We start from the raw sequence: 24,993 nt of genomic DNA, 5'->3' as shown, positions 1-24,993 counted from the left end.
TCGAATTTGTGTACATGCTTATGGTGGATGATATTGATGCTACACAGCAGCTGGCTGGAGTATAAGGCGACGAAGTCATTATTCAATTACTGCTGGTACGGTAGAACGTATCTTGGGTTTATCAAAGGGTCTCCAGATAATGTTCCCGGGTCATGCTGTGCTCAGGAAGGCTCTGGGGGCCATGGGATTCGTATTTCTACGGACGAGCATTGCCAGGATAGATTCCTTTCTGGGCAGCTGCCTCGGGCTGAAGGTACTGAATATTGTCAGGTTAGCGCTTGTCGACTGGGGCAGTGTTAAGGAGATGATGACTGCGTTGAGGAGATGATGACTGCCTTGTTGATGATCGCAATGTAAGGACTGGTAGGGACTGCCGTATCGACCAGATGCTACCATCAACTTCCAGATTCGAAATTCAGTTGACCCACCCAGCGGTGGCTCGGCTGAACGGATTCTACTCGGCATCTCGCGCTCATCAACGACTGGGAGCTTCATGGAGCATGGTGTGATCGGGGTTCGACCTCTGCAATCCTGGCCTCCAATGGACCGTGTCCATTTCGGGCGCATCGCCCTTCCTACGTCGCCTTTCGGGTCTGGCAAGGCGTCATCGAAGTAATTGTCTTCATATCGGCTGCAAGAGAGCCCCTGGCGTGCGAGGAATCGCTGCGGATCTTCCGTCCACGGCAGCTAATGCAGGCTTTGGAGGCTCTTAGTCGCGCAGGGCCCCATCGAAAGTGATGGCGCAGATGGGGTAGACAATTCCGGTAGTGCCGGAGCTTCAGTGATTTGTCGACAGTGCAAGTCGCACAAACAAAGAGGATCAGGTCCACAGGGAACATCATCAGCGTGGCGCTTTCTCCACTGTGGGGCTTGTCCACGCGTTTGAATGTAGCGGGGCGAGTACGGGGCATAATTGGACCCTGAATGCTTCGCAGCTCTTTCGACGCTGGCTTAGTTGAGGTGGGCTTATTTGCAATCCGCATCGGACCTGTTTCATACTACATTGTAGTATGCACAGGTTGCCTGCTTGTTCAAGCAGCGATCATCCTAGGCGGTGATAGTCTGCTAGTATGATAGTCTTAGGCACGCTACTGCGCTGAACATGTATTTATCTGTACTGCATCCGATACGTCATATCGAGAAATACAATCAAACTTTGTCAATGCCAATTTACACACCCTCATGGACGGGTTGAAACTAGATCATCTTGCGTGCTCGCCCACGGGAGAGAGGAGTTGCTGAGGGGGGCAGTGCAAGATCCAATACCCCTGATTGCCCTCCAACCCTTCCTACCACAGACATCTTAACCTATAAGGACAAATATCATTGACTTACCTTGGTATTTCACCCTAGGTTGAGATGCGTTGTGGTTCTCACTTATAAAAGGGTCCTAATCAGGGCGCTCGAAGTCTTCAACTGGTACTGTCAGGAGATCTGAACTCTCAATATGCCGGGAACCATGTGTGGGCGGGTACTAAAATTAGTTCACTTGCCTAAAACGTTCGAGTTCGAGATTCATCCCCTAAGGGTGCAGGTGCGGGACCGCAACATAGGAACTCGGAACACGCGGTGCTGTTACCACCGTATTACCAGCCCTTCATTTCTTGGCGAATACTCTTAACTTTCTTATATAAGGAACCCACTGTGTAAATAACTAGTCGATACCTGTTATTTTAAAATAATCAGTTACATATCTTCCCTCTCTATATCGTACTAGGCTTCCGTACAAATTAGACTAGGTAGGGTTCTGGGTCGAGATGTCTAACCTAGTATTGGGTCCGGGTTAAATTGGGTAACCTGGCTAAGTTATGAGGGCCCAGGTTAGGTTATAGTATGATTGTGAGAGAGCTGCCAGAGTTGGGTGGCACTAGTTGACCAGGCAAGATGGTAGTATTCGATGGAATTCCACAGTATGGTTCCGGTCTGACCAAAGACTAAAGTGGACAATCCATTTTATAGAGAAAACCGTCAGAGTTTCGGTCTCAAGCCGGGTTTCAACCCTAATTCTTCCATACGATATGTCTGCTAGCGCTGAATTAGGCTAAATTGACGGGGGTTATCGCGTTCGCTTTCTGAGGAGAATCTTTCTTCAATCGTCCGACTTGGGACGCCTGCTACCGGTCAGAGCGAAAGCTTGGCTACTCTGTACACGCACACTAATCTCTGGGAGTTATGGGGAGAACCTCGGCCATTTCAGATCAGAAGTGGAGCTACACCAACAGAAACTATTTTTGTATGCTTCATGCGTAGAACCAAGCTATTTTGCATGACCTTCACATTGTATATACAGTTTTTGAATCTCAGAAATGATGACATTCATTTCTGAAGTACAAAACACTTGCCCACTCTAGCTTTCTGAGGATATAGTTGAATCCTCTAATGTAAGTTGGTGATCAGTTGTACCTTCAATCTGCGTCGGACGCAGACCCCCGAAGAAATATAACTGGATATGCAGCATGCAGCAGGATCACGTGGCAGATTTACAGGGTTCATTTTGGCTGCCAAGGTAGGCTGAGCCCCCTTATTCAGCCACTGACTGCCACGCCCCTCTATTATCGTGTGCAAAAAGATCCAGGGTCCTGGGGGCCCGTCCTGTCACTGTCTCCACGGTAGCGTTCATGCGAGTTTCGAATCCAGTAGACGCCGCGGTTTCCAAGTTGGTTAACAGTCGAGCAAAGTAGTTAGAGACCCCAGCATTGACCAAACCTTCGTACCGCTGGTCCCCGGAAAGCTTCACGTGCTCGATAGGGCGACCTAACGCGGCGGACAATTTCTCGGCCACCTCATCGTAGGTCAGCAACTCTGGTCCCAGCACGCGGTGGTCGCAGTTGTGCGACTTGGGATCGGTGATGGCCCGGAATGCGACCGCCGCGATGTCAATAGCACTCACGAAGGGAATTTTCCCCTCGCCGCATGCAGTGTATATTTTACCCTGATCACGGATGACAGCTGCCGGAGCCTCGTCGGAAAGATTTTCTGTAAAAGACATTCTAAGGTTTAGATACCGCACTGAAACTACATCGAGGGACTCTACATCAGGTACACTTACCCATGAACCAACTGGGCCGAAGTACGCAGTAGTCGACTCCTGTGTCCAGAAAATGCTGCCACACCATTCCCATGCCCGGCTGTGACGGTTCAGCGGAGCTACCCGCCACCAGCACAAACCGGCCCACCCCATGTTCCTTGCGCGCATAGTCGATAAACTCGTTCATGGGCTTCCAGGGCTCGGCGACCAGTGGTTCCATGAGATAGATGGCCGAGATGGTCCCGCCCCCGGCAAAGCGGTGCTGAAAGGGTTCCTTCCAGGTGGACTGGTCCAGCCAGTCGAATTTGACGGCTGGCATGCCAGAAGGGGCGGCGGCGAGACCGCGACGAGAGGCCAGCAGGAAGGGAATGTTTTCATTCTGAAGGAAGCGGGCAAGGCGGACCGAGGTCTTGCCTGTGCCGCCAGTAAGGAGGACACGCATGATTACGGCGCTCTGATATATGTATAGGATGAGGAGTACGAAAGACTGAGTAATCGATGCAGGGTTCTGTTTCATTAAAAACTTGCGCTAAGTCGACCGACAACACAAATAAATATAGTATTAAATAAATACGGTACTATCCAACGGCTATAGGACTTAAGACATCTAAATCCGGCTTGACATCATCACGCAGGCTCACTATTATTGAATATATCAAAAGCACCATAGGTCTCAAGGATATTGACTGTTCGGATCCCGAAGACCGAATCAGGAGATTAGACCTAAGTCCGGCAATATATCTTCATTGGAGATTTCCCCATGTCAACAGATCAGAAAGAAGAAGAGATAAGCTGGCTCCCTTTGTCTTGTAAGCTCCACTCCAGCCGAACATATTCATCACACCACAATTCCACCTGCTAGAGCTCGGCGATTAGCCATGGTATCCCGAATGGCTGCGCCGGGAAAGAAAGAATGTCGCATCTTCAACCCGCGCTTCTCATTTTGACGACCCAGAGGCCGCTCTGATCGATGCAATTCAACAACGATCTAGTTCGGAGGTCGAATGAGGCGTAGTATCCATTTCTGTAGAGCTCGATGAGAGCCTCGCGGACGATCCTGAGGCATATAGGTTTTGGAGGTCCATCTGGATCAGGTGGTCCTCAGCCTCCACCAATATTAGAATTACCCGGTGAAGCTCCAACTGTAAGACCAACACAGAAAATACTGGGCTGTTAGGCGGACCAATTCGCATAGCATTCGCCCAGGCGGCGTGATCCAGGAGGAACAGGGCAAGATCGAGGGGGTTATCTCTTCGTCTTCTGTTTTTCTGTCACCAAGAATGACGCTATGCCCTCGGTCAGCAGCGAGGAGGGAAGTAAAACAACCATCCAAGCCAAATATGTGGTTGGCAGTGACGGCGCCCATAGTTGGGTACGCCGTCAGTTAGGCTTCTCAATCAAAGGCACCTCTAACGATGCCATCTAGGGAATCTTCGATCCTCTGTTTATCACCGATTTTCCAGAGTAAGTTTGCTATCTCCTACAAGGTAAATACACCGCAGTAACCAAAGGCCGCATCTTACTCGGTGGCGATGCGGTGCATACCCATACTGCCAAGTATGGCCAAGGCATGAATGTCTCCATGCAAGATGCCTTCAACCTTGGGTGGAAGTCGGCCGTCTTGCCTGTCGGACGCTTGATAGCAGCCAGCGAATCCGCTCTTCCTACATCCGCAGAGACGTCAGTCTCGGCATTGTACCAGATCCGGAAGACCTCCGCGGATGTTGACTGCAGGCATATGAGACCTGCAGGGCTAGGCAAGTTGTAGGTAGACTGCAGCATATCGGCTCCAGTGGATATGAGATTCAATACCATCTCCCTGATAAAGATCCATCCTCTCTTGAAGTAAGTTCGAAGATAGCTGTTAGAAGCTCGGGATAGAAAATACATGGCATCTTATAGAGCTTTACGAAGCAAATGTGGTTTAATCCTAATCCAACGAGGTCATATGGCCCGTTAAATATAGGTCAAACGTTTTCGACCTGCTAGTCCAACCTAGCGAACCGCGCAGGCCTGGGGAGGTGCGTCGGAACACACAGTGCTGTTACCACCGTATTACCAAATTTTCATTTCTTGGCGAGTAATTAAACAGTCATAACTTTTCTTAACTAAGGAACCCACTGTATAAATAGGGCCTGTCGTTTTAGAACAATCAGGGTTACAGATTTTTCCTCTCCATACCGTACATTACAGGCCCCCTTCTTCCTGCAGATCCAACAATACGTTTGCGCGTCTGGAGTCACCTGATTCGCTGCTCAATCCATCGGTGTCGTCATTGGAGTTCCAATTGAACCAGTCACAGCATGTCATTTTCATGATTGGCATCCGTGCTGCGACAATCGACAGGTCGCTGGCCCACTTTTCCAGGGTCCATCTTAATTTCCAGGGCTTGGCAACCGATTGACGGGGGCTCCGCAATATGATGACACTGGACTCCAACCTTTTTTTCTCAGACGCTCGAGAAAGAAAGTCCTTTCTTATACCCATGATCACTAGACCAGAGATTCGCCCTTTGTCAAGTGCTGCATGAAGGACCAAACCGCTCCCATTATTGGATACGAAGTTTGGTCCCTTCACAATCGACCGTACTAGGATTCGACCATCACACAGAAAATGCTCAGGAGTGCCATTGGAAGGATTTCAGCGGTTGCCCTGCAGATCCTACCACTCACCAATGTTGTCTATGCAATTGATCTTGACGTGGAGGACCAGGGTAAGTAACAGTTTCTTCTAGCGTTCTTCTGTTATTTGGCGTAGCGACTAACATCCGCAGCATCAATCAAAAATGCCGCGAGTGAGGCCACATATGGGATGATGACATATTACCATGGCAATGAGACAGGAGCAATTCCAGGTGCATTTCCAGCCTACTGGTGGGAAGGATCCATACTGTTCCTGGCGCTGCTCAACTATTGGCATTACTTCCAGGATGATACATATAATGAAGAACTGAGCATTGGCCTGCAATGGCAGGGCGGTGATAATGGGGATTACCTACCGAGCAACTATAGCCAGTGGTTGGTGAGTATCACCGGAAAGTTGACGAGAGGTTCACTCGCTCATGCGCATCATTCCAGGGAAATGACGACCAAATGTTTTGGGGCGTTGCAGCAATGACGGCAGCCGAGTATGGATTTCCTGACCGACCGACCGGCTATTCATGGCTCGGACTCGCACAAGGTGTTTTCAACAGCCAGAAAACGCCGCCCGAAGGATGGGACCCAACGACATGTGGGGGTGGACTTCGCTGGCAGAGAACCCCAATCCAGGGCGACGGGTACCTGCTCAAAAACTCGGTGTCCAATGGCGGGTTCTTCCAGCTTGCGGCTCGCCTTGCGGTCTATACGAATAATCATGAGTACGCAGACTGGGCTATCAAGACATGGAAATGGGCCATGAAAGTAAACGTCCTCGATAAAACGACATGGAATGTGGCAGACAGTACCAACGCGCAAAACGGGTGCTCAGATATCGATCATACGGAATGGACCTATAACTACGGTGCGTGGATGACTGGAGCTGCGTATATGTATGTTTATGTGAGTATAACCACTACCATCGTATCACTATCTGCCAGTCCAGAAACACTGAACCCTTCCATAGACAAAAGATGATCAGTGGCTTGAAGCCGTGAAAGGGCTCCTCAAAGCCCTTTTCAAGACATTCGCTTTCCCTCAGAACGGGAATGTTCTCTCCGATTGGTCGTGCGAGGTCCGGGAGGATTGCAACAGAAACAATATCCTGTTCAAGGGGATCACCTCACAATGGCTGGCAACCATCGCTCTGTTGATCCCGGAGCTGGAGGATGACATTCTCCAAAAGCTTCAGCTATCAGCCAAAGGCGCCGCCAAATCATGCTCTGGGAAGGGCTCCAACGTATGTGGCATTCGCTGGTATGGAGGCTATGACGGGAAACCAGGCATGGAGGCGCAAATCAGTGCCAGCAACGTCTTCAGCGCTATCATGCTGAAGTATGTCGACAAGAAGAAAGCGAAGCCGCTCACCTCTGAAACGGGAGGAAACAGCACAAGCGACCCAAAAGCTGGAACCGACAACAATCCGAAGGATAAGGACAACAGTCTTCCAACTTATGCGCCCATCACGACGGCTGATAAAGCTGGCGCCGGAATCATGACAGCTGCCATGGTTTCGAGCGTAGTAGGCATGGGGGCTTTCATGCTTGTTGGGTCATGAACCGGAGTTAATAAATAAATATTCTTGGCAATAAATACTACTTGGGATCCGGCATTCTCGTTCCCTCATGAACTTGAAATATGTATTTCGATAGACAGGACTTTAGCGAAGCAAAAAAAGCGCGGATGGCAAGATGAAGCGACGACGGAGCTGCGGGCGGCAACTTGACCCGCATGAGTCGATCTACGCCGGGTTGAGCAGGGAAGGCCTCCGGCTAACCCAAGACAGCACTGTGGACTATAAGCTGCGAGGACAGCTGAAGTTCCCCAGAACACATATAAAGATGTTTCCCTCCCAGCCATGGCAAGGAATAAAGCTATCCAAGCTGTGCTTATTCAATGTCTTCTCCTGTCGATCTTCGCAATCCCGGACGCAAGCTCCATGTCGGTGTCATCCTACTAAACTCGTATGTTTTACAGCCTTCTACTTTCTAATAATATATCCACACTTACACAGCCTTCCAGAGTCACTGAGTACTTGGATATTGGTCCTGTCGACTTCCTGGCAGGTGTAAGCCGCGAATGCACCAAAGACATGGAAGGACCCTTCCTTGCCGCGGAGTTCAAGGCTCAGGCTCTGGATATCCAGTTCCATTGGGTAACTGAAACGGGCGATGCTTCCGGTCGCATGACCGGTGGCTTGTATGTCCAGCCAACGGTACAGCTCTTAGAACACTCGTAACTAGCGCACAGGCAGGAGGGGACCTAACGTGAGCAATTTCCAGGATTCATTCGTCTCTTGTCCTCCCCTGGATATCGTGATCCAAGGCGCTACCATTGGTGGCTACAAGGTCTCAGAGACAGAAAAGGCGTTCCTGCGTAAGTCCTACGATAACTGCGCGGCATTCCTCTGTATTTGTACGGGCGTCGAGCATGCTTTGGATGCTGGTCTTCTTGAGGGGAAAACAGCGACTGCCCCCCGCCTGTTCTACCGCTACTTACCCAGACGGCTCCGGGAGTGAACTGGGTTGATAAGCGCTGGGCTCAAGGGGGAAAGATCTGGACAACTGGGACGTTGCTGTGCGGGCTAGATATGGTTGTGGCCTTTGCCAGGCAGACTTGGGGCGGCGAAGGTTCTCTGGTCGAGAGAGTTATTGAGATGGGTGAATGGCCTCAGCGGGGTGTGGAGTACGAGAAATAGATGTATTTTACCAAGAGACTTGAACAGGCACTTTTTATTTTTGTACAAGTCCTAGTCCTCATTCATGAGAGGTAGCGATTGTGCTTACGGTCTTTATGCATATTCTATGCAGGTGTTTATTACTACATCAGGAAGTGATCATAAAAGGAGCCGCGTAAACTTGCCATCCGCTGGTCAAGTTCGCTTGCAGCTGCCATCCGCCTTCCGGGCCTCCTTCACCATCTAAGGACTATCAGTAGACAATTGTTGCTTGAATTTGCACAGTAGAGGGTTCGTGGCATCAAAATCATGGAGAAGGACCCGGCACTGATATGTCCGCGGCCACGGATTCGTAGAGCTTGCGAGAGCTGCAGGTCGCGAAAAATTCGATGCTTGCCTGATACAAAAGGCCAGGGCACATGTCGAAGGTATAGGCACCCCATGTTACACAATCGGAAGACCATATTCCTATTTCTGCACACTGCTAACCTCCATCTAGATGTGTAAAGCTTGGTCTGGACTGCCGGTTTCAAGATTCGCCGGAACAACATTGCCGGTGAGCCCTGTCTGTTCGACCATTGCTGTGTCTCAGTCTCATAATCTCCAAAAGCAAACCCCAAAAAACAGCCAAACCAAATAGTATCCAATTCAGCAAAGCTTCCGCGGATGATGTCGTGTCTCGGCTCTTTCAGTCGGCACCTGCTAAGGGCGACGAGGTAAAAAGCGTGAGGGAGAAACATCTTCGGATATTCCAGGAGCAATTCTTTTCTACTCAAACAGTAGACCTGGATTCAGCAAGTCGTGCGAGTTTTCCACCTGATCAACTGCGGACTGTGAGCCCAGAAACGGAATGTGCCGACATCCAGATGCAAGAAGTAGATGAGTTGCTATCACACTTCAGGCAGCGTCACGCGTACTTTCCATTCGTTACTATTTCAGCCGCAGCCTTGGGCCACGAGATGGCAGAGAGGCAGCCTTTCTTGCTCTTAGCAATCTTGACTGTGTGTTCTGCGCGAAAACCGCGCTTGCATCGGCGGACTGAAGAAAGATTCCGTCGAATCTTGAGCGATAAGATCATTGTACAGGGTGAGAAAAGCTTGGAGTATGTCCAGGGCCTGCTGGTCTACCTTGCATGGTAAGTCCTTATTATTTCGATCGCCATGAAGGTACTTTATACTTTATGCTCATTATAGAGTATTCAAAGGTATCCATTCCATCTACGGCCAACCACCTTGCAACAGCTGCAATTTCTTCGGATTGCGATAGATATTTCTTCTGACTTGAAGCTGAGTGAAGCACCAAGTGGCTCTGCTGCTTGGAGTGCGTGTCTGGGGTGTTATTATCTAGACTCCTTGTATGTGTCTATTCATTATCCCAATCATACTCAGGTTGGTGGTCTGATCCTCAGCACAGATTTTCTGTTTTCAAGGGCCAAGCTCCTGATGGAGCGGCACGAGATTTCTTCAGAAACGCACTACCTGATCAAGTAGTATCTGATCTAGGAAATAAGACTGAGGCTCATTATGCCTTGTTCCACAAGCTATTAGAAGATACCGCTCTGTACGAGAGGGAGCTTAGGCGCGGTGCTTTCGGTACCAGAGCTGTGTCTCAACCAGACATTGATTCTCTTCTGGACCGGCTTCATGACCTTGAATGCAGACTGACACTGGATGTGGCAAACAGCGGTGAGTATTCCGGATGCCCTTAAAGAGTTTCCACGGCTAAGCCTCGTCAGTCCCGATGCTATTGAAGAGGAAATTTGTCAGAGCTAGAATTGTTTCATTATCTATGCGACCCGTGAAAAAAACTATCAACGTCGTTTCCACAGACGCAAAGCGAAAGAACTTGCCCTCAACTGTTTACCAACATTCTGGGATCCAATCCGTAACTGTTTGTTTCAACGAAGTTGAATCTTTTCTCGAAACTTTTCTCTCGATTCCCTTCGCAGAGTACCATCAATTCTCCATCAGAGAGTGGTTTCAGCTGATTTTTGTGATCGTGACTGCATCGAGAGTCTGCATTGCGAATGGTGCAGCCGGCGATCTCGACGTTGCTGCATTCCAAGCCCGATCGCGCATGAAAATGTTGATTTATCTCGAAAGCCTCACCCAACGAATGGGAACACTTTCGGTCCCAACGGCCGGATGTCCGGACGTCTTCTATATGTTTGCAGCAGTACTTAAGATTTTAATACCGCTATATGCCCCGAGAGCAGACAGTATCGGTGACCAACTGTCCAGTGGATACGAGAACGATCCCACAAGCTCTTCCTACCAGACCGAGGATACTATCTCAGCAGCCGGGACTTCTTTGAGTCGTTGCCCGGTTGCCAGTGGGAGTATCAAGGAGACTGACTTCTGGAGAGAGCTGGACCACACCGAATCCTTCGGCGATTTCAATCCCACTGATGCGCAAGCAACTCATCCAGGAGACTTAGGGTTAAGTTACATTCCTCCGCCATCCCCCGGCTGGGCGAGTATATTCTCCGAATGGGTTATGGACTTTAACTTGCTAGAGTGATATGGCCGGCCCAAAGGGTTATCGGCCCAGACGAATCGCATTTCACGATATTTTCTAGCCTCATTGTTACCCCGCTCAGCGGTCATCTATGTGTAGAAAAGGGCGCAACGTTAAGCCCGGGCCATAATTGTTCTGGGTGGCGAACATACACTTGTCAGGCTGCGGGGCCTTTTATGCCAAAACCAGGAAGATCCGCCGGGAAGCCGTTGGACGCCCGAGGTGGTGAATCTAATCTACTATGCACCGTTGTAACCCTACCCACCCACCACTCAATTCCCAGATGGCACCAAATGTGCCTTGCGAAGAACCCTCCTCACACTTTGCAGTTAACGAGCCCGGACAGAAGGACAAACAATGGGGCGGGGGGGACGGAATCGTCATATCAAGTCCCGGATGAAACTGAAGATGAGCCCGTTCGAGGGATTAGCTCCCGAAAAGATCGACAAATCATGGGATCTTATGAACCATATTATGAACCATCTTACCGTAGTGACCACATATTCTACGAGATCTTCATCGGACGTGGTATCGTCGCTAAGCGCTAAGGACGCATGCGGTCTGGAGAATGCGCGATCAAGATATTTAGCGTTCGTCTTGTATACAGTCTTCCGCGACTAGTGCCGAGCAAGGTAAAGGTCCTTACTCCTGCAAAGGGCTGCAGAAAAAAAAACTCTAGAGTGATAAAGGGGTAGTTTTGAATAACACGGGTGCGAAGAGAGCAGTCCGAGCGTGAAAAGGCATTCATGATCAAGATAGTCTAGTTCTTATATAAATCCTCCGCGATCAAGCATATTCTTATTACGGTTGAAGCCTTTTTTTTGATCCCCTGGCAATAAACAAGTTGTGTTGACTGTATCCAGCGTGGAGAAGGTCTAAAGATATTGCTCGGGCCACGCGTTGGAATCTTGCAACCCTCCATCCTTCGGCCCCTCGGCCTTTTCCGTTTCGAGGATTGTCTCCTTTATCTCGCACTAAGTGTGGGTCAGATCTCGGCTTTGTAATGCCAGGAAGTGATTCGGTTGGAGTCTCGACCATCTTATCGTCTGATAGTCAATAAAGTTGAAGGAGGTTACTTACTTGTTTAGGGGTAGCCTCGAGTTGATCACGCAAGCATTTATCACTACCTCGGCAGAGACCTGGACGAAGCTTTAACACTAGTAGTAGCTCGATATTATTTGAAGAGGCTTTACAATGCCGGGCTAGGCCTCACTCTGTACTTCAAGCGCTACTGTTGTAAGTGTATATGGAGATTCAACTCATCTGGCGTCTCTAATGGCTGTCAAGCGCCTGCCGTTACCAAGTTTGAAGGCACGCACTTCAGTATGCATAGAGCACACGAAAATATCAAAGCCCAGTATAAAGATTATTCTAAAGAGATTTTGCTGGGCACGAGACTAATATCCTTGAGTTCTGCATCCGAGCCGGACGTCCGTAGGTATTGAATACCCCTCAAGAGCAGCCATTCGAGTGCGTGCCACAGATCCTTCGGACTAATTCTTGATTAGGTTTATCTGGGTTACATCTTGAGAGAGATCTGTATAGATTTAGCGTATACTAGCAATAGCAGTGCTAGCTAAGTAGCAGCAGCAGCGGGAGGAGTATGTCTATAAGAACGGATGATTGCCCTATGTTTTCATCTTCATCACCAGCACAGTTCTAAAGGTCCAAAGGCACTACCCTCCATAATGAAATTCTCTACCGTCGCTATCGGTGCTTCGGTCCTGGCCAGCGCTGCTCTCGCATCCCCTCTTTCCAAGCGCTCCGTCCGCCAATCAACCCCGGCCAAAAAGCTCGTCACCGATGTCGAAGCCCAGACCGTCAGCTCTAGCAACTGGGCCGGTGCCGTACTACAAAGCGGCACTGTTTCCTCTGTAACCGGAACATTCACCGTCCCAACGCCCCAGGCCCCCGACGGAGGTGACCCCAACACCAACTACTGTGCGGCCATCTGGGTCGGTATCGACGGTAGCAGCTGCCAGAGCGCTATCCTGCAAACCGGCGTCAACGTCTGCATCCAGAACGGCGTTCCCAGCTACGGCGCCTGGTACGAGTGGTTCCCGCAGGCCATGATCGGCTGGGACTCCAGCACGCTTTCTATCAACGCGGGTGACCAGATCCGGGCAACGGTGTCGGCCACCGCTGACAACGCCGGCACCGCTACCGTGGAGAACCTGTCGAACGGGCAGACCGGCACCTACACGTGGAACGGAGATGTGCAGGGGGACCTCTGCATGGCCGAGGGAGAGTGGATTGTGGAGGACTTTAGCTCGGGCGGGCCTGTGCCTTTTGCGAACTTTGGATCTGTGACTTTCTCGGATGCTTCGGCCACGGTGAATGGCGCTGCTGTGGGTCCTGACAATGCGGATATCTGGGACATGGATGCCAACGGTCAGGAGCTGGCCACTGCCTATATCAGCAATGGTCAGGTCATTGTCAACTATGGTTAAGTTGGGGGTGGTGGATAGACGATAAGCCACTATGCAGATGTCTTAGGGATGAGTCGGGGTATTGTTACGTTCGAGGCTTCATGTCTATACTTATATGCAGATTATTAATTTTAAATAATCAAGAAAACGTTTTGTGATGAACTCTTGATCTTCATAGCTACTATATGCCATTGTAGGCATTACTGTGCATCGGCTTGAAAGATCAGTCGAGGAGATAGATTTTAGGTTCGAACTGTTACATGGCTGTTCTCGCGGTATAATACGAGAAATAAATCGCCATGGATCGGGAAATCCCAAGCCCCAGATAATCTTCTTCTTCGGCTTCTTTGCTTATCCTGTAACCGAAAAGCAAGGTCTCTGCTCACCGAATAAGTTTTCAACTTTGAAAATCCTCTGCTCTTCCTGTGCGTAATGTTCCCAAGAGAGCCAGCACTGCCCTAATAGTAGAACTGGACTCTAAACGTGGCCCTGTCATCTGCCAATCTCTATTCCTAGCTTAAAGTTGCAATCCTACTGGATTTTATTCAATGTTCACAATGCTAGGTAATAAATTCAACTTCGTCAACTTATGCTATTATAAAGATGCTTGGCGCATTAAAAACTCCATCTCGTAGTCTCATTACCAAGCCAGTGCGGCTCTTTGGAGATTACAGCCCAGAGCAGCCGCGATCTCTTCATCTTTCTCGCTCACTGTCGCATCACAGGGTAGCTTGCGCTTCGCAGGCCAGATCTGTTGTCCAGCTTCTTTCTCTTTCTCGAAGTGTTCGGTGATTACATCCCGCACGGTGGTCTGGAAGAAAATCGGCGCTTTCTCGTAGTGGGGGTGCAGTTGGCCGTTAATGAAAACGTTGCGGTCGAGATTCTTCTGCGCATTATCGCAAAGGACTTTATCTTCCCGCATGACACGCTCGTACATATCGGCGATCAGATGGAAGTCCTCGTCCGAAGAGTGGCGGTTGCGGTAGATTTCGTAGGACATCTTTGACGTATTGGCGTTCTTGGGGAGGAATTTCTGGATCATTATAAAATGCGGTCTGGGGAAGATTTAGAAACCCGGCAGGCTTGTGATCGCAGTGGGGGGATGATGCTTACGAGACTACCATGGCAGAGATCGGGAAGTAATAAGTACTGGCGGTATTGAGACCCTTGGCGAGTTGCTCCGGAGTCGAAACACAGTGGTGTTGGATGTGGCCATCCTTAAGGTCACTATCGAAGGAGTCTAGGTTGAGGAATTCGGGGATATCGGCATGGGTAGTCGGGCAATGGTAGCATTCATTGAAGTTATCGGCGAGAATCTTCCAGTTGTATTGGCCCTCGAGTTCGTAGGTGTGGCTGAGATCGTAGTTGTCGAAGTTGAAGGCCTTGTAGCGTTCTTGCGTGTCGACGTTGGCGAAGTGTTCTTCCCATGGGACTTCCGGCTCCTCTTTCGCATCCATGTTCACCCAGATGAAGCCATTCACGTCAACTTTTATGTGGATTGCAAAGAGACCGTTCTGCTCCTTGTCGATGTCGTTATTGCCTTGAAAGCCAGTGGCCTTGGCGAGCTTGCCATTCAGCCCGTATGACCAACCGTGGTACCGGCAGGCGAGTATTTTGGCATTGCCCGATCCCTCTTTTTCAATCACTGGGTAGGCGCGGTGTCGGCATACATTGTGGAAGGCATTGATCTTGCCCTGTCGGTCTCGAGTGATAATGAAGTCAAAGCCCGCGACCTCATAGCGAAGCCAGTCACCCGTTTCCTTCACCCGGGAGCTGTGGGTAATAAACAGCCACCGTCTGGAAAAGATAGCGCGGCGCTCCAGCTCATACATTTCCGCAGTATTGTACCAGGAAGCCGGTAACGCCCGGATAGGCTCTGATTTGGCCTCATCTTTGGCTGTCGGGGCGTTGTCGAAGCCGAAGTAGTGCAGCATTCCAGGTGCCATCGTGGGGAGCTCTCAGGCAATATCAATTGCAGTACTGTTATTTCCAATTTGGGATTCATGATTCTGTTTTATACGTTCCTGAGCCTGATACGAAGGGGCTGTCTATGAGAGCATCCCGATCAGGTGATGCAGCAAGCTCGCCCGAAGGAGCAACGAAACCCAACGAGACGCGGATCCTTCGCTGCGTTCAGACGCGAAACCCACCGTCGGCATGGGAGCCGTAGCTCGTTCGCTGCCTCCACCCTGGAGATATCAAAACAAAGTATCTGACGTGGATATAGTCGAAGCTATGACTCGTTCTTAGGCCACGTCCGAGGTATCGCCTTGTTCAAGGCCATAGTACAAAGAACAACATACGTTATAAGTAGTCTGATTGCATACCTCCAAAGAGTCTTCTTCGGTGGGCTATGTCCCCATATTGATCGATCTAATTGAGAAACAGCCTCGAGAAGGCATTATCATTCAAAGTGTCACGATAGCGGGACCTGTATCAGTATCGCCGAGAGGTACATCTGGTTGAAGATAAAGCGTCATGTGTTCCAATCATCTTGCCAGGGATCCTTGTCATTATCAAGGGTCGTCCTTTGATTGGTGCCCGATTACCGCAGATCCCCGCGACGATGGGGGTCCGTGTACTATCAAGACTGCGGAGAACTTCAAGAGATTGCATATCTCCAGGGCTTCTGGCGATTTCCTTGTATAAAGAAATAGTTTTAGTTCATGTGAATAATCCCTAGATATTCTTAATCTATGTGCCGAAATGCAAGATTTGGGGTTCGTAGATATGGGGTTTTAATTCCGCGGTTCTTTCTCTCGGGACTTCTTCCCTTTGCCACATGGACGAGCATCATTGGAGACGAGTTCTTATCGCGCATACGTGGATGGTTATATTTGCAAGAGATACCTCGAGAATGGATATGAGATACCTCGGCCTTTATTATCTAACCGGCGCGTGCCTAAAGTTGAGATAAAAGAGTACATCTCGGGGCGATCGGGGCAACCACAGCTATGAAGCGCTATAGCCATTTTCCGGTAACAACTGGGCTCTAGAGGTCATCATCGCACTTAGCTACTCGTTATAGTTATATCATACTTTACTGAGGGCTTTGTGCCCCGAATAAGACGCGAAACAGGGAAGGCAGCGGAAGAATTGTCTCTACATTCTCTTTAAGCCCCGTCTCAGACGCACCGCCAATGGTTCCAATCGCCGTCATTTACAAACAGAACAACGATCTAATAGCTAAAATCCGGTTTTGGTGTATCCGGACCGGCGTTGACGACTCGACTTGATTCTATCGGGATCAATGCCGGTGCTATGCTGGTGTTCAGTTTTTTTCCCCAATCCGGTATTCGAACCCGCCCAACGGGTCGAGGCCAACTTGAAGTATGTTTCGTTTCAGGATCGGTATTTTTATCGCTTCCTATCATAACGATCCAGGTTTTCTTATCTCTGAGGGCAGTGGTACTCAAACCAGGTGGGTCCATCCAGCTGATGGAGGCGACTCTTGTGGAGGTTGAAGAAAATGGCCCTGCCACGCTAGAACTTCTTGATCGAGGGAATGGTTCTTCGGTGGAGCGGGGCCGGCAGTAATATGGAATTTTTGTTGTATGATGAGGTTCCAGATATCGGGCTTCGCAATGGGGATCACATAACAGCCATCGTTGATGTCGGTGCCGTGTTGAAGGGACAGGTCCCTGATATAGTCCTGGGACGCACGGAAGGTCTTTGGCCGCTGTTCCAGGATCTCTAGTCAACTTCAGATATACCGTGAGCATTCCAAAGCGCTTATCTGCCTTAGGGGCTACCTCTCAGGTCAGATGTGGATCATGTGCTTTCTGTTGACAGACTCCACACTTTGAAAGAGCCTCTTCGGAGAGAATTGGCGGAACTGGTTACTCATAGCCGGTACCGTGTAGCAAGGAGTCAAAACGTTGAGTCGTTTTCAACATGAATAGAGCGTAGTATATGTCCTCGTGTGATGTTCCTGGCATTCGGAATCACTTTTCCCTGCGGTGGTTATGAGCGAAAAATGCGATAGATCAAGAGCCGACCTAATATCTGCTCTTAGCAGATTCCGTGAAGAGATGGACTTCACGCTGACCTGTTGCTTTTGTACAATTGGAACGTCGCCGAGGAATACCCAAATTTCCTTGTGCACTCGAATTTTCCGAGGAAACTCAAGGTTCATGTCCAATCCGAATGTGAGATATCAAGATGAATCGGAAGTTGTAATTTGATCGTCTAGAAAATCCTATTCTATAGCTTGGCGATTGGCTTCTCTAATAAAGCAGCATCTCGCTTGGCCCACTCCTTGAGAATCTTCCGCTGGATCTTGCCACTTGTCAACCGCGGCACATCATCAACAAACTTAATGCCCCCCGCCAGCTGCTTATGCTTCGCCACACATCCGTTCATGTATTGCTGCAATTGAGCTTCCGTGACCTTCCCACGTTTGTCGTCTTGTAGCCGCACGTACGCCCGCGGCCGCTCTTCTCCACCGATCATGATTCCCACCACCCCAGCATCAGCAACACCCTCATGCTCCAAAAGCACAGCTTCCAGCTCGGCGGGAGCTACTTGCAGCGCATTTACTTTGATGAGCTCCTTCTTGCGGTCCACGACCCAGAATAGATCACCCCGTACAATCAGGACATCGCCGGTCTTCAACCAGCCCTCGGAATCCAGGCTCTCCTTGGTGGCTGTGTCATTTTTCCAGTAGCCCAAGCATACGTTAGGACCTCGAACGTACAGCTCTCCTGCTTCCCCAGGTTTCGCTAGCTTGCCCTCGTCATCAACTAGTTTACATTCGCAGTTTGGATCAAGCATGCCGACAGAGCCAGAATCGTCATTGCGTCCCCCGGGCAGATGGATTGCGCCGCACGTCACCTCTGTCATCCCCCATCCTTGGACCACATTCAGATTGAATTTCTTCTGGATAGCATTCTGCAGTTCTCGTGATAGGGGCGCTGCTCCGCAGAGAATATTCTTCACGCTGCTCAAATCGAACTTGGCTGTCTCGGGTCTCTTGTCAAGCATGATTAAGATCGGGGGCGCAACTTGGAGGTGTGTGATGCTGTATCGCTGAATCGCCTCTAGGAATTCTTCGAAAGCAAACCGCTGCATAATATAGATAGGCACTCCCAGTTTTGGAGCCATGAGGCACGCGTAGAGCTGACCTATCCAAACCACTCAGTTCTGCGTTATGCTATACCCGCGGAACAATCTTACCGTATGCATGATAGAGAGGTAAGAAGCCAATCCACCGCTCCTCAGGACGTGCAGCCGGCACAATGGCGTGAGGTGTATCTTGGTCTCGTATAAAAATTGTCTGCTCCACATTGGCCGTGAGATTATAATGCGAGATACACACCCTTTGGGCAAGCCGGTTGTCCCGGAAGAGTAGTTGATGGTCGCAATGGTCGACTTTGCGTCTTCTCCGAGATCGTCCCATTTCCATGAAAGAGCCTCTTCCTCGGATGCAAGCAAATGCCGCCAATCTAGGACCCCATCCACTGGGGAACAGAAATGATCGGAAAACTGAAATATTCGGTCTCTGGGCAAGCCCGCGCGAGCACCGGCCTCAACTACATTCTGCACAAGGGAAGGATGCACTAATATCGCCTTTGCACCGGTGTTGTCGATTTGGTATGCGAGCTCAGAGACCGTGTATGCGGGGTTGGCTCCGCTAAAGATTCGACTCGATCCGACGATTCCTTGATATGCCACCGGGACAAACAAGTGGTTTGGGGTTAAGATCATAATCACCTCTCCTTTGGGGACCCCGAGGTTATCTAGGCCTAATCCCAGCCGGCGCACCCAGGACAGCATCTGCCGAGGTGAAAGCGACTGCGTGGGGTCCCGCGCATCAATCCATATTGGTTTATCGGAGACGGTTTGGTTTGGCGGGTACAAATAGGTCAGGATGTTTGTGCACGGGAGATCAAGGGGGGGGAACACGGATTTGTACAACATGTTTTCTACCTGCACTGGTTCACTCGATCGAACGTCTCTATGGAGAAAGATGTTCCACTCTTAAGTACGGAGCGGTCAGTGCGGGGAAGCAGGGGCGATCTCTCCGCGTTCTAGCTGGAAAAAGGATATCTCTACTAGTTGACCATCTGGGGGGAAGGAAACGAAAAATTAGTTCTTTGGAGAGGGCCCGAGGTAGAGAATAGCCGTCTGGTATTTCTCATTCCATCCCAGGGCGCCTCATCGGATAGGCCCGAGCAAAGAAAAATGTTCGACTTGGCCAATGTCGAGCATTATTTCCCACTGGCATACCCGGCTCGATTCCAAGGACCTCGGGACCCCCGGGCCGTGAGAAGTGGGACGAGCTGGCCGAGGTCCAATCCCAGGTAAGCGTAGCCCAACTGTGGCCGGTCGCCCCAGCTATTGTTTTCGTCTACATCCTGTAAATATTTAGGCCTCCTGTAGCAAATGATCTTTGCAGTCTTACCAGGGAAGCTGAAGCCTCTTTATATATTAATGTAGGAGTACGCTAACCATTCGATGAACACGGGTCTGGCTATGGGGACTCTCGGGGAGGCATATGGACCACCCCACCGATCAGTATGCTTCATGTGTCCTGCGTCCAAAGCTCAATGAGCTGGAGAAATGGTATATTGTGAAGGACAGGATAGATACACGGCACGATGACTCGAGGCTAGTAAAAGCATCTTTTCAAGAATATCAAGGACCCATGCAGTCCGACTCTTATCCCGGATACCTGCACTACTCTTAGTCGTTTTCATCCAGGCATCTGGATCAGCATCGTGTTGGCTTCTTTGCAATATTTTACGAAGGGAGGAGGTGGACTTCATATGGACTGAAGAACTCATTTGTCCCTTTTGCATATATGGATCGTTTCACATTAAAGCCAATTCCAAATTCCACCCGTGGACATTTGAGCACTGCTGACGCATCTTCCACGGGAGTTTCCTAATCACTGTCATATTTTGCCAAATGTCTCTCTAGTATGCCCATCTGTCTTAGCATATGAAAGATAAGGATATGAATGTCTTAAATCTGTTTCCCTGAATACTCATTTTCAAAAAAAAAATCTCATCATCAAGCTATATTCTGCACACGCCCACGGGAGAGCCCTGCAGACAACCCGGTACACCTTTTCCCGTTAGCGGCGGTGATTCATGGAATCAGCATAACGTGATTCACAACGAGCTGGAACCGCTTATGCTCGGGCGCTCCCGTTCCCCGCAGTCATACCATTCCCCCGCAAAATCATCAGATGCCATGAACTGACAATCATACGTTTTCCCAGTGGTGCGCGGGAAATAAAAAGAACATCTTCGCAAATATTGCTGTTCATCGTTTAACAAACTGACTTCACCATGGCAAGCTTACTTCGCCACTCCATCGACATCAAAGCGCTCGAGGACTACATTTGCGAACATGTACCGCGCATCCAAATACCAATCGCAGTTAGCCAGGTCTGTCTTTGCCGCAATATCCGCTTACTCGGTTCAAAGCCTAAAGTGAAATAGTTCGAGTGCGAACAAGCAAACGGAACGTACTTGATTAAAGATCGAATTGGTGCCAAATATGTGATGCGAGAGAAGCCCACGGGCCAACTCGTTTCTCAAAGTGCTCATAACTTCGAGCGAGAATACCGGGTCCTTCGCATACTTCACGCGTCTTCGGTTCCGGTTCCAAAGATCTACTGCCTGTGCGAAGAGACAAGTGTCCTTGGGGCGCCGTTCTACATTAGGGAGTTTCTAGACGGTAGAATCTTCGAGGAGCCTAGCTTTCCCGGTGCAACTCCGTGGGAAAGACACCGGATGTGAGCTTTGATCAGCATGCGCATGAATCATTATAGCATCAGCTCTGATACTGATCTTGATAATAGGTGGAAAGAAGCGGTCGTGACTCTAGCAAAACTTCACAGCGTGGATATTGATGACGCAGGGTTAGCGACCTACGGTCGCCGAACAGGCTTCTACCAACGACAATTGCGTGCCTGGGAAGATTCGAGGAAAGCTCAACGCGCCGTACTAGACGTAGAACCAGTGGGCCCCGTACCGGCCGTAGACGTGATGGCCGACTTCTTCTCCCTCGAGCGATACCAGCCCAAAGACCGCGCTTGTCTGATTCATGGTGATTATAAGATCGCTAACCTTGTTTTCCACAAGACAGAGCCGAGAGTTATTGGGATATTAGAGTGAGCACATGTGCTTCTCCTGCGAGCTTTGCTAACCAAGCACCCCAGCTGGGAAATGTCGACCATCGGCCATCCTCTCGCCGATCTCGCAACCCTCCTCCAGCCTTTCACTATCGTGACGACATTATCGGCGGCAGCGAAAGAGCTCCTTATGCCATTCCAGTTGATGTCTGAGGTCCCAGGCCTACCCACCGTCGCAGAATGCCTGTTCTGGTATAGGACGGTAGCGGGGTGGAACCCCACGTCGGAATTGACCTGGGCCAGCGCCTATTCATTATTTCGCACGAGTATTGTCCACCAAAGAATTCCTGCAGCGTATGCTGCTCTGCAGGCGAGCCGAAGTACTGCTATCGAGAGTGCCCGTGATATGTCCACTTGCGCATGGCTGACCTTGACTCTGATAAGACGGATCCTGGAGGCGGACGCTGAGCCTCGCGCTAGGATATGAAACTCATTTTACAGGCGGAAATCAGAACACCTTGTCACCGAACTTAGCTTATCCAGCCATGGTGCTTCCTAAAACCTAAATAAGTTTTCGTCTTTTACTGCTCTCGCGGAAGGGTCTACACGTTCTTAAATTTCTCGGTCCCTTTTCTTCCCATGTGTGTAACAAGTTACAGATCTAGCCATCTTGCTTCTAAATTTTCTGGGAATAGCACACGACTCAATTTCTAATTCTCTTATTGTCAAGCTAAACATTCAAGACCACGGCTGGAAGCTTATGCCTTTGGAGATTTACCATGCCCGGAAAAGGCCCGCCACCTACTGGTGCTCACAGGCAGTGATCAGGATTATCGCTGGGGGTTTCCCCACCACGTGGGGAAAGGTCGGGGCTTGCCGCCCGCGCCAAAGACAGCGAACGACAGAATAAAGATAACGATCTGGGAACCGCCATCAAGCGCCGCGCCGATCAGATAATTGTACTTATTGTAAATCCCCGGGTGCCGTCGCCGAAGCCAGACCTGAGAGAAGATGCCGACAACAATGGTCGACCAAATCCACGAAGTATTACCATAGTAATACGTCCCGGCATAATCGCAATAATAGGCGTATTGATGGGCCATTTGCGCGTCAGCGGAAATAATCGATTGAGGCCCCAATGCACGAAGGGCAGAGCGAATCCGATCAGGAGTCCGAGCGGGACGATGAAGTAATCGCCGTGCAAGCTATACATATCCTTTGCCAGGGCCCACGTGGTAGCTTGTGAATTCAGCGACTGGATAAGAGAGCCACTCCAGACGCTGTTCCCTTTAGGATCGAGGAGGATTTCGCGTTGGTTAGTCACGATAGTGATCATCACGGCGTAGTTGAGGGCAGCACCGAGAAGAGTGCCGTAGATCTGGGTGGCAAACATGACCCGATGGGATACTTTCGTGTACTGTCCGACTTTGAGCCAATTTGCGAGGTTGACGGCGAGCAGGATGACCTGGTGAGACCAACTGGCAAAGTACAGACCTGCGAGCGGGCGGCCGGGCACAACGGCACCAGCCACCATCTTCGATATCTGGTTCGTGGAAACCCCAGTGCCGTAAAGACCGTACAGAATGCAGGAGAAGGGTGCGATAAACGCTCCGAGAATTAACGCAACGATATATGCCCAGACCGGAAGAGTGGTTTCGCCTTTGGCATTGACGATAATCCCCGCGACGATGCTCAAGATCGCTAGCACAAGGTACCACCACAGCGGGACTTCTTTGTATTTGAGCATTCCTTGGTAATGAGGATCAGGCTGCTTGCGACTTCGTGCTTGCTTCCATGCAAGAGCCATATCTTTAGCGTAGAAGAGGAGCACGTGGGAGATGAGTGCCCCAATGCCTAGGTTCTGAGTAAAGAATCCCCAGATCGTACTTGATGTCAAGTGGGGTAGCCCGATAGCATGCAATTTAGCCTCATCCACAATCCCATGGTCGTTCAGGACGTTGACCGTGGAGAAAGTGGTCCCGTTGCTTGCATAGAGGGCCGTTGACATGAACGGATATTTCTTCGCATCGAACTTGTTGCTGTAGTACAGCCCCAGTTGTGCTGGGTACCATATTAGGTAACCAATCCAGGTGTTAAACTGTTGCTTGAGTGGGAAAGACAAGTAGGCGCTCTGAATATACTGCCAGTCAAAGGAGAAATTTAAAAGTCCCATGCCCTCATTCGAGGAGGCACCCCCGAAGATGTTGGAGAATGTGGTTCGAGTACTTGTTGGAGCGCCCATTGACGCCAGGCAGAAGATCGAAACGCCCCCTACCCAGGGAATAATGTACGCAGGGAATAATTCCCAGATAGCAGAGCCCGTGAGAGCATAGACGAACTTCTTGAGGCGCGCCTTGTTGGCCTTACGGTCGAAATGGAGGCTTTGGAAGAGGATAACCTGTGGCAGGGTCGACCAGTAAACCATCTCTGCAGGATATACAATCAGCGGCCTCAGAAGCCCTGCTAGCACGAATCCGCACAATGTGATCGAAAATGTCCCAAGTACTGCGGTCGATGCAGAGATAACCTTATCGTATAGGAGTCGTTCGACGGCGAAAACTTCGATGCCACTTAGGCCGTTGTTGCCGGAAGATGCAATCAGTGATGCAATAACATGCTCCTTAATCTGGAACTTTTGCCCAAAGTTTAAAAACCGGAGCGTCGCCTGCAGCCATTTCGAGTTGAAGCGATCGGGGCTCGGTGTGAGGACGGCCCAAAGTTCCCCAAACACGAAGACCAACACTAGTCATTGTCAGCGCATGTCGTCACGAACATATCTCTCATATGCTAAATCCATACATTGCAGAAAGACAGCAGAGACTTGCACCTGATACGGCTTGAAAGTATAGAGCATGGTGATCACACTGGACAGAGCCGTAAACAGGGTCCCCAGGACAATAGAGCGGAATGTCAGCGAAGGGTCGCCATCGTCGCGAGTCGAAACCAGGAATTTGGATACATCCAAGCCTAAGATCTGTGAGCATGACAGGCATAGAAGGTAAAAACTGAAACTCACCATTGCGAATGACGGGATGTCCCTTGACGTATTCTTCCTTGTCGTCGCCTTGGAACCCGGCTGCGTCACCCTCGTCAGACGACGATAATTCTGTTGCTTTTGCGTCGTGTGGCAATTTGTCCTCTATCTCAGGGGACTCTAGCTCAGGAGTATTAATTTCTTTTTTTGAGAGGTGCTGGTAGCCCTGCTCGGAGACGACGCTCACTTGCTCCGCCATCTTGTGGACGAGAGCATACACTGAAGTAGCACCAAAGATACCTGCAGCGTGTGTATTCGCCTATTGATCGAATGGGGAAGACCTGATTGGCGTCGTACAAAAGATATGTCCGTCTGATGACGCGATCGCGCGACAAGTACGAAGAAGGGGGACCAGGGAGAAAAGAGGGAATGGACAATCAAGGAAGAGATAAGCTTCTTATTGAACGATCTAATGTACTTCAAGAAACTCCTGTCCTGCAATCGCCACAGAAACTAATTGTCGCAGCGCGCTAAAGTCGACCTAGTATCACATCACATGGTGCGATCTGCACCGTCGATGAGGATTGAGGGGGGGCTGCTGAAGCGACTAGCGAAATCAAAAACCTGACCTCCTAGACCTACGAAGGAA

General features: G+C 50.0%; 13 protein-coding genes across 13 annotated transcripts; 6 read left to right on the top strand and 7 right to left on the bottom strand.

Moving 5' to 3' along the window:
• Positions 1-150: 150 nt before the first annotated feature.
• On the bottom strand, positions 151-495 carry N7468_003054 (uncharacterized protein; the record flags this gene model as incomplete). Its single annotated transcript, XM_058472351.1, has 1 exon — positions 151-495. The coding sequence occupies one exon, from the start codon at positions 493-495 to the stop codon at positions 151-153; it is 345 nt and encodes a 114-aa protein (XP_058331354.1).
• An 80-nt stretch (positions 496-575) lies between these two features.
• On the bottom strand, positions 576-911 carry N7468_003053 (uncharacterized protein; the record flags this gene model as incomplete). The annotated part of the gene is made up of 1 exon (XM_058472350.1): positions 576-911. The coding sequence occupies one exon, from the start codon at positions 909-911 to the stop codon at positions 576-578; it is 336 nt and encodes a 111-aa protein (XP_058331353.1).
• A 1,610-nt stretch (positions 912-2,521) lies between these two features.
• Positions 2,522-2,989, bottom strand: N7468_003052 (uncharacterized protein; the record flags this gene model as incomplete). The annotated part of the gene is made up of 1 exon (XM_058472349.1): positions 2,522-2,989. The coding sequence occupies one exon, from the start codon at positions 2,987-2,989 to the stop codon at positions 2,522-2,524; it is 468 nt and encodes a 155-aa protein (XP_058331352.1).
• A 46-nt stretch (positions 2,990-3,035) lies between these two features.
• On the bottom strand, positions 3,036-3,470 carry N7468_003051 (uncharacterized protein; the record flags this gene model as incomplete). The annotated part of the gene is made up of 1 exon (XM_058472348.1): positions 3,036-3,470. The coding sequence occupies one exon, from the start codon at positions 3,468-3,470 to the stop codon at positions 3,036-3,038; it is 435 nt and encodes a 144-aa protein (XP_058331351.1).
• An 846-nt stretch (positions 3,471-4,316) lies between these two features.
• N7468_003050 (uncharacterized protein) lies at positions 4,317-4,796 on the top strand (the record flags this gene model as incomplete). The annotated part of the gene is made up of 2 exons (XM_058472347.1): positions 4,317-4,407; positions 4,531-4,796. 2 exons carry the CDS (start codon positions 4,317-4,319, stop codon positions 4,794-4,796), a joined length of 357 nt encoding a protein of 118 aa, XP_058331350.1.
• Positions 4,797-5,641: 845 nt separating this feature from the next.
• N7468_003049 (glycoside hydrolase family 76 protein) lies at positions 5,642-7,222 on the top strand (the record flags this gene model as incomplete). The annotated part of the gene is made up of 4 exons (XM_058472346.1): positions 5,642-5,741; positions 5,802-6,049; positions 6,106-6,567; positions 6,632-7,222. The coding sequence occupies 4 exons, from the start codon at positions 5,642-5,644 to the stop codon at positions 7,220-7,222; spliced, it is 1,401 nt and encodes a 466-aa protein (XP_058331349.1).
• A 338-nt stretch (positions 7,223-7,560) lies between these two features.
• N7468_003048 (uncharacterized protein) lies at positions 7,561-8,362 on the top strand (the record flags this gene model as incomplete). The annotated part of the gene is made up of 4 exons (XM_058472345.1): positions 7,561-7,628; positions 7,687-7,863; positions 7,919-8,040; positions 8,121-8,362. The coding sequence occupies 4 exons, from the start codon at positions 7,561-7,563 to the stop codon at positions 8,360-8,362; spliced, it is 609 nt and encodes a 202-aa protein (XP_058331348.1).
• A 1,767-nt stretch (positions 8,363-10,129) lies between these two features.
• Positions 10,130-10,861, top strand: N7468_003047 (uncharacterized protein; the record flags this gene model as incomplete). Its single annotated transcript, XM_058472344.1, has 1 exon — positions 10,130-10,861. One exon carries the CDS (start codon positions 10,130-10,132, stop codon positions 10,859-10,861), a length of 732 nt encoding a protein of 243 aa, XP_058331347.1.
• A 1,685-nt stretch (positions 10,862-12,546) lies between these two features.
• On the top strand, positions 12,547-13,308 carry N7468_003046 (A4/G1 family peptidase; the record flags this gene model as incomplete). The annotated part of the gene is made up of 1 exon (XM_058472343.1): positions 12,547-13,308. The coding sequence occupies one exon, from the start codon at positions 12,547-12,549 to the stop codon at positions 13,306-13,308; it is 762 nt and encodes a 253-aa protein (XP_058331346.1).
• A 619-nt stretch (positions 13,309-13,927) lies between these two features.
• N7468_003045 (aromatic ring-hydroxylating oxygenase subunit alpha) lies at positions 13,928-15,233 on the bottom strand (the record flags this gene model as incomplete). Its single annotated transcript, XM_058472342.1, has 2 exons — positions 13,928-14,342; positions 14,401-15,233. 2 exons carry the CDS (start codon positions 15,231-15,233, stop codon positions 13,928-13,930), a joined length of 1,248 nt encoding a protein of 415 aa, XP_058331345.1.
• A 2,257-nt stretch (positions 15,234-17,490) lies between these two features.
• On the bottom strand, positions 17,491-19,206 carry N7468_003044 (acyl--CoA ligase; the record flags this gene model as incomplete). The annotated part of the gene is made up of 3 exons (XM_058472341.1): positions 17,491-18,410; positions 18,463-18,540; positions 18,603-19,206. The coding sequence occupies 3 exons, from the start codon at positions 19,204-19,206 to the stop codon at positions 17,491-17,493; spliced, it is 1,602 nt and encodes a 533-aa protein (XP_058331344.1).
• Positions 19,207-20,582: 1,376 nt separating this feature from the next.
• N7468_003043 (phosphotransferase family protein) lies at positions 20,583-21,857 on the top strand (the record flags this gene model as incomplete). The annotated part of the gene is made up of 4 exons (XM_058472340.1): positions 20,583-20,681; positions 20,736-21,031; positions 21,098-21,409; positions 21,458-21,857. 4 exons carry the CDS (start codon positions 20,583-20,585, stop codon positions 21,855-21,857), a joined length of 1,107 nt encoding a protein of 368 aa, XP_058331343.1.
• Positions 21,858-22,200: 343 nt separating this feature from the next.
• N7468_003042 (OPT family oligopeptide transporter) lies at positions 22,201-24,603 on the bottom strand (the record flags this gene model as incomplete). The annotated part of the gene is made up of 4 exons (XM_058472339.1): positions 22,201-22,371; positions 22,422-24,112; positions 24,170-24,337; positions 24,387-24,603. The coding sequence occupies 4 exons, from the start codon at positions 24,601-24,603 to the stop codon at positions 22,201-22,203; spliced, it is 2,247 nt and encodes a 748-aa protein (XP_058331342.1).
• Between the last annotated feature and the right edge of the window lie 390 nt (positions 24,604-24,993).

The sequence above is a fragment of the Penicillium chermesinum genome, assembly GCF_028974085.1.
Source record: "Penicillium chermesinum strain IBT 19713 chromosome Unknown utg000003l:1.0-5111272.0:1.0-5115320.0, whole genome shotgun sequence".
NCBI classification, from domain to species: Eukaryota; Fungi; Ascomycota; class Eurotiomycetes; order Eurotiales; family Aspergillaceae; genus Penicillium; species Penicillium chermesinum.
This window is presented reverse-complemented; position numbering and strand designations above follow the sequence as displayed.